This window comes from Colobus angolensis, unplaced genomic scaffold (assembly GCF_000951035.1).
Source record: "Colobus angolensis palliatus isolate OR3802 unplaced genomic scaffold, Cang.pa_1.0 Scaffold81, whole genome shotgun sequence".
Lineage (NCBI taxonomy): Eukaryota > Metazoa > Chordata > Mammalia > Primates > Cercopithecidae > Colobus > Colobus angolensis.
Window position 1 is genome coordinate 11,624,287 of NW_012121932.1, and position 7,933 is coordinate 11,632,219.

A 7,933-nucleotide genomic window follows, 5' to 3' on the forward strand; every position below is an offset into this window, starting at 1 on the left:
AGAAATGATGGTAAAACCCCGTCTCTACTAAAAACTACAAAAATTAGCCAAGTGCAGTGGCAGGCGCTTGTAATCCCAGCTACTCGGAAGGCTGAGGCAGGAGAATCGCTCGAACCTGGGTGGCAGAGGTTGCAGTGAGCCGAGATCGCACCATTGCACTCCAGCCTGGGTGACAGAGTGAGTCTCCATTTCAACAACAACAACAACAACAACAACAACAAAAGAAATGTAACCATTCCCTCAGTCATCTTACAAGAAATGTACCTGTGGCCGGGTGTGGTGGCTCAACCCTGTAATCCCAGTACTTTGGGAGGCCGAGGCGGATGGATCATCTGAGGTCAGGAGTTCAAGACCAGTCTGACCAACATGGGGAAACCCTGTCTCTACTAAAAATACAAAAATGAGCCAGGCATGGTGGCGGGTGCCTGTAATCTCAGCTACTCAGGAGGCTGAGGGAGGAGAATCGCTTGAACCCAGGAGGTGGAAGTTGCAGTGAACCGAGATCGCACCATTGCACTCCAGCCTGGGAGACAAGAGCGAAACTCCATCTCAAAAATAAATAAATAAAGTAGCTGCTGTCTGCTTCAAAAAGGTTATATATTTATGGTTTATGTTATGCTTCACTAAGCTTCAAATTGTTATATAATAGCACTCCTAATAACAACTGTTTCTGGTACTTCTGTACTGAAATCTCTAAGGACTGTGACTCAGTGTGGCTGAAGCAAGTGGTATTCAATGCAGATCAATTTTATATCTTCTCCAGATATATATGGGTGTTGGGTCTTTTTTTATCTTCTTCATTTTAACGTCTTATTTAAGAGAAAAGGTTTTGGGTCTTAAAGTTAATAACCGGACCCTATTTTGAGTGCATGGTATCTTAAATTGTTTTTTTTCCTGTCTCAAGAACCCTTTTAGCTCAAGAATGTTGTAGGATAACAAGATTATAAGGCAAGCTATTTATTTATTTATTTATTTATTTATTTATTTTTGAGACCGAGTCTCGCTGTCGCCTGGGCTGGAGTGCAGTGGCCGGATCTCAGCTCACTGCAAGCTCCGCCTCCCGGGTTCACGCCATTCTCCTGCCTCAGCCTCCCGAGTAGCTGGGACTACAGGTGCCAGCCACCTCGCCCGGCTAGCTTTTTGTATTTTTTAGTAGAGACGGGGTTTCACTGTGTTAGCCAGGATGGTCTCGAACTCCTGACCTCGTGATCCGCCCGTCTCGGCCTCCCAAAGTGCTGGGATTACAGGCTTGAGCCACCGCGCCCGGCCTAGGCAAGCTATTTAAAACTAATATCATTTCCATACTCACCTACTCATTTGTGTGAATTAGGATGACCTACAGATTGTGCAACCAAAATAATAAACAGGAAAAAAAAATGGATGCAGAGGCAGATACAGAATACAACTGCTATCTCTAAGATTTGATTTCAAATTACTAGGTGTCTTCACTAAGAGTCTCAGTGCTCCTAAGGGATGATTTCATAAGAAATACCTGGCTTAGAACATAGAAAAGGTTTATTGTGCTAAAAGAATCTGTAAACCACTAGACCATGATAATTACCTCTCGGTCTGATCTTCGAGGACATAAAGCATCCACTTCATCAAAGAATATCACACAGGGTGCTGAGTTCTTGGCTCGTTGAAAAACTTGTCGCACAGCACGTTCACTCTCACCAACGTACTAAACATACACAGAAAGGAAATAAAATACCAACGGTTCAACTTTGTGGTTTGGGTCAAATGACAGTAAAACAGTTTTATGTGACATAAAACTAGTTTATGTGTCAAAGTCCAGAAAGTATCAGGATGAACCATATACAATTGCTGATGTTTAACCATTTTTGACCTGTAATAGTCAACTGTATATAGTTCAACTTAATAAAAGTAGCAACTATTTAAGCCTACTATAAATTTCCTTATTTATAAAATGAAGACTTAAGTGAAACGTAAGGTCTTCTCTAGCTCAAAAAAATCACCAAAATTCAATTGTATTTTAGAACTAATCTTGTAAGCCTTGTGCATATAAAATATCCAGCAGTAATTTTCATTAATTCAACAGTATTTTACGTGCACATAAGTCAAATTACTATTTTATTGTTATTTCTACAAAAGTCATCTTACTAAATAAAGGAATAACTATTTTGTCATACAGCATCAGAGGAGGCAAAGTGAGCCAACTAGGCATTTAACAGGTTTCATAATGGCTTACTCTATGTTGAAATCTAAATCAAAATATAAAACATTAAGATAAGTCAAGAAATATAGCAATTCACAAGCAACTATAACATTAGGACTAAGCAACATGAAAAGCCACATGTAAGGATGATTTCGCTTTTAGCTTAGGCATAAAAAATTTTTCTCGTAAAATGTCAAACCAGATGACCAAGAAAGAGTTTTTTCTTAATGAAACTGCTAAATAAGAAGGAATCCAAAAAACATCTTTACAGTGCCAATCATTATTATTATTTTTAAGACAGGGGTCTCTCTGTCACCCAGACTGGAGTGCAGTGGAGCGATCTTGGCCACTGCAACCTCCGCCCCGCAGGCTCAAGAAATTATCCTGCCTCAGCCTCCCGAGGAGCTGGGATTACAGGCATGCTGCCACTACCACCTGGCTAATTTTTGTCTTTTTAGTAGAGACGGGGTTTCACCATGTTGGCCAGGCTGGTCTCAAACTCCCAACCTCAAATGATCCATCCGCCTCAGCCTCCCAAAATACTGGGATTACAGGCATGAGCCACTGCCCCCAGCCTACAGTGCCAACTATTTCATATCACCTCTGCTATAATGACTCTATGGCCAGAATAATCAAGGCAAAGAATACACTGCAGATGACAGCGATTCAAGTGCTATTTTTTCCTTTGACGAGAAATTTCTTTCCCTCATATCCTTTTGGTATTTTTCTTTAAACTTTTGCTCACTCTGCTTCCCTTACTTGAACTGCTTTCTAACCTACCTCCAAACATTTCTTCTTACATTCTAAAAGATCCTCATTAATCATTCTTCCCATAATAGCTCATTTGATTAAGCTGAACTATATGCAGTTGGCTATTACAGGTCAAAAATGGTTAAATATCAGCAAATGTATATGGCTCATCCTGATACTTTCTGGAATTTGATACACAAAACTATTTTACTATCATTTGACCCAAACCAAACCCAAAGTATTTCTTTGCTCTTAAAGTACTTTGTATTATTACAACATTTGAGCTCTTCTACCTTCACTATATTATATTACAAAGCCCTTAGAAAGCAGGAGTCCTATTCAGATATTCAGATTTTATCCTTATTATAACATTTGAGCTCTTCTACCCTCACTATATTATATTACATAGCCCTTGGAAAGCAGGAGTCCCATTCAAATTTTTCTGTCCTAATATCCTGCACAGTATACAAATATAGTGCACAGTGTAGAAATATAGCACACAGTGTGCAAATATAATAGTGTACAAATATAGTAGACTTTCCTGGAAAATCTAATTCAGCAAAAACTACACTTGTAATGCTGAAGCAAAATATTCAGTACTGTTGTAAAAGAAGGCATCTCAGGGGGCTGGGAGACATAAAGTTTCAGACAGGAATAGAAGAGAACAATCAATACCGTTGGCAAAGTGACTTTGGAAATGGCAAACCAAGGTAGTAGCTAGGTAAAAGGAAATTTAATTTAGGGAAAAGTAAACCTAAAGTTTCAACAAGGACATATGAAAACCTATTTAATCTTAACAAGGCAACAGTGATTAAAAATAAGTAAATGAAAGAAAAGCCCATCTTATCCTTTATTTGAAACATGTAACATTTCAAGTAAAGATCCTACATGTATTATCTCAAAATCTTTATTGGCTATCAAATTTTCAACATTTTAGTCTGGCTTTTGCAAACATCATTATTAAACATATTTTCCCTAAAGCCACCAATGACCTTCTAATAACTAAATCCCAAGTCCCACTCTCGATATCTTTTATACCGTTTGGTCACACTGACAAGGCTGAAAAACTCATCTTCCCTTGATTTTCAGGCTTAGCTGGTCTGGGGTGTCCTGTATCTTATGACCAAGTACTTTCAGTCTCCTTTGCCAGATCTTGCTTCTTTATCCCTTAATTGTTCGAATCTTTCAGGGTTCAGTCAGAGGCCCTTAATGTAATTGTTCTTTTACTTAATAAACTTGTCCTACCAGAATGAACCCATTCCCATGGTTTTAGGTACCACTCGGATGATAGTGACTTTCAAATCTCTTCAGAGCTTCAGATTCACATTTCCTACCGCCTGCTAGACATCTCCAGATGGCTGTTTAATCTAAAATGTCCTAGAGTGAACTCATTTTCCAATCCCAAGATGCCCATCTTCCTCACTAGATCATCTAATCTTTCTTTTTGAGACAGAGTCTCACTCTGTTGCCCAGGCTGGAGTGCAGTGGCGTGATCTCCACTCACCATAACCTCCGCCTCCTGAGTTCAAACGATTCTCCTGCCTCAGTCTCCTGAGTAGATGAGGTTACAGACACCCACCACTATGCCTGGCTAATTTTTTTGTATTTTTACAATGGGGTTTCACCACATTGGCCACACTGGTCTTGAATTTCTGACCTCAAGTGATCCACCCACCTTGGCCTCCCAAAGTGCAGGGATTACAAGCATAAGCCACTGTGCCCAGCCCAGATCATCTACTCTTTGAGAGACATTCTGCACTCTTCCATAGACCTCTTCCCCCTACCCACCCATAAAAAACAAATCAGACCACAATGAGGCAAAATGTCATGTTCACCAGACTGGCAAAAATGAAAATATCTGACACCAATACTGCTGTTGAGAATGTGGGACAATCTGATACAATCACTTTATTAAAACAGTTAGCAATATCCAATTTTTTTTTTTTTTTGAGACAGGACGTTGCTGTGTTGCCTAGGCTGGAGAGCAGTGGCGCAATCATAGCTCACTGCAGCCTCGACCTCTTAGGCTCAAGCAATCCTTCTACTTCAGCCTCCCAAGGAGATGGGACTACAGGTGTGCATCTGGCTAATTTTATGGGTTTTTTTGTAGAGACAGGGTCTCACTATGTTGCCCATGCTGGTCTCAAACCGGCCTCAAGCAATCCTCCTGCCTTGACCTCTCAAAGTGCTGGGATTACAGGTGTGAGGCACTGTGCCCAGCCAATACCTAATATTTTTGAAAGTGCACATACTCTAAGATTCAGCAATTCTCCTTCTGGGTATATACGCCAAGCAGAAAAAAATCTCACAAATATATGCAAAGATATACATATATAATATTCAACCTAAAAATTTATCAGGAAAAAACCCCGGATTTTTAAAGTATGGTTATATTCATTCAATGAAATGCCACACAAAAAGTTAATGAACTAAAAATACATCAACAGAGATAAGTATTATAAGTAAATATTGAACAAAAATAACAACCAAGAATAGGTGTAGTCACTCACGCCTGTAATCCTAGCATTTTGGGCGCAATAGGAGGATCACCTGAGGCCAGGAGTTTGAGACCAGCCCAGGCAACACAGCAAAACCTCTGCTTTCAGAGACCCTGCCTCTCTCTCAAAAAACAAAACAAAACAAAACCAAAAAGCCCAACCAAACCAAGTTGCAAAAGAATACACACTATTTAAAGGGCTTGTTTGTTTTGCTTTATACCATGGAGAGTGTATAAGGAGAGTTCCAAACGTATAACTAAAGTAGATATAACAGTTATAAACTTCAAATGTACCCATCACTGACCTTCAATTATTATCAACTCAGTGTATGACCAATCTTGCTTCATCTATACTCCTGTCCACTTTCCTTGTTTTATTGAAGAAAATCCTAGATGTCCTATTTTATTTATAAATATTTCAGTATCTCCAAAATATAATGATTTTAACATGTCATTATTACACTTAAAAATTAGTATTTCCGGCCGGGCGCGGTGGCTCAAGCCTGTAATCCCAGCACTTTGGGAGGCCGAGACGGGCGGATCACGAGGTCAGGAGATCGAGACCATCCTGGCTAACACTGTGAAACCCCGTCTCTACTAAAAAATACAAAAAACTAGCCGGGCGAGGTGGCGGGCGCCTGTAGTCCCAGCTACTCGGGAGGCTGAGGCAGGAGAATGGCGGGAACCCGGGAGGCGGAGCTTGCAGTGAGCTGAGATCCGGCCACTGCACTCCAGCCCGGGCGACAGAGCAAGACTCCGTCTCAAAAAAAAAAAAAAAAAAATCAGTATTTCCTTAATATCAAATATTCAGTAAGCACTAACATTTCCAATTATCTCATAAACCTCATACTTAAAAAAAAAATTACATTAAAAAATTTTTTTGGTAGAGACAGGGTTTTGGTACGTTAGTCTGTCTTAAATGCCTGGCCTCAAGTGATCCTCTTGCCTCAATCTCCCAAAGTGCTGGGGATTACAGGTGTCGGCCACTGTGCCTGGCCTCATACTTCTGAAACATATAAAATAATACTATATATTGTTTAGGGATAAATACATACATAGTAAATACAGAAAGAAGTGCATGGAACTAATAAGCACCAAATTCAGCCTTGTGGGAAGTTCCATGGGAGACAGAACAGGGAACAGCACGAGGAAGGGTTTGCAAGAAGCTTTAAATGCACTTTTTTTTTTTTTTGCTGGGTGATAGATACATAGGGGTACATTATATTACTCTTTGGAATTCATATGTGGAAACTTTTATAATAAAATTTTTACTAATTACAATCTTTAAAAATATGTTACACTCTTGCTTTAAAGCCTCTATTAGCTCTCTGATATTCTGAAGTTAACATCCAAATTCTAGCTTGGTATAAAGGCCCTTCAGCGTCTGGCTATAACCTTCTTTTCCAATCCCAGTTCCCGCCAACGCCCTCTGCTTCAAGGTTCACATCTAATACCACCTCTGCTGGAAAATCAAAATGAAGTACAAGAAAAGTTACGAGGTATGTAAAAAGTCCATAGGAAATACTTAAGTATAACCCCCTTATTTTAGGGAGAAAGTAATACACAATAGGAAAGATTTAAAAGTTGGGGTAGAGATAAATTTCAAAAACCTTTTAAAACAAATGTTACCCTCATTTCTTCTTTGTTGGAATATATCATAGAACGGCATTTTTACTTTTCATAGAGAAGGACAAAAAATAAGAAATTCAAAGTGTCTTAAATTTGGATCATAAATTGCTTAAATGCAGAAGGAAGATACAGCACTTGAGTGACTTCTATCTCCAGAAGTATTTTTGTTTATTAATACGGAACTCATCTGAGCCACACGACAACAGGACAAAAAGTAGATCAGGAGTCAGACAACTCAGACTGAAATCTTTGCTCTACTGCTTCTAGCTGTGGGAAAATTCAGGCTCAGAGGTTAACAGATTTAATTGAGAAAGCATTTATACACCCAAAGTAGCAAAGAAGAGCAAAGCTCAACCTCCTCACTCCTACGGCACTGATTTTAAATACCAAAATACCACAATTGCTGAAAGATCTGAGAACATTTTACCCCGTAGCTTGCATGACCATTACTTTTTCTAATCTAAAATAATGACTCATGCTCAATAACTTACCATGTTTAGTAATTCAGGGCCCTTGACAGATATAAAATTTAGTCCAGACTCATTTGCAACAGCCTAGCAAGAGGAAACAAAAAGACACAAGTAAGGCCAATACACAGTAATAACAACAACAACAATAATGATGATGTGTGACAAAGGACTTCTTGTGTTTTTTTCTTTTCTTTTTTTTTTGAGACGGAGTCTCTCTCGGTCGCCTAGCCTGGAGGGCAGTGGTGCAATCTCGGCTCACTGTAAGCTCTGCCTCCCAGGTTCATGCTATTCTCCTGCCTCAGCCTTCTGAGTAGCTGGGACTACAGGTGCCCGCCACCACGCCCGGCTAATTTTTTGTATTTTTAGTAGAGATCGCGGCTCACTGCAGGCTCCGCCTCCCAGGTTCACGCC

The 7,933-nt window shown here is 39.7% G+C and overlaps 1 protein-coding gene across 1 annotated transcript in view; it reads right to left on the minus strand.

Moving 5' to 3' along the window:
* NVL (nuclear VCP-like) overlaps positions 1 to 7,933 on the minus strand; it is a 128,520-nt gene that overhangs the window by 66,144 nt on the left and 54,443 nt on the right. The window contains exons 18-19 of the mRNA XM_011929511.1: positions 7,544 to 7,606; positions 1,562 to 1,681 (exon numbers count right to left, since the gene is read on the minus strand). Of these exons, the coding sequence (XP_011784901.1) occupies positions 1,562 to 1,681; positions 7,544 to 7,606 (183 nt within the window). The remainder of the gene's footprint in view (positions 1 to 1,561; positions 1,682 to 7,543; positions 7,607 to 7,933) is intronic.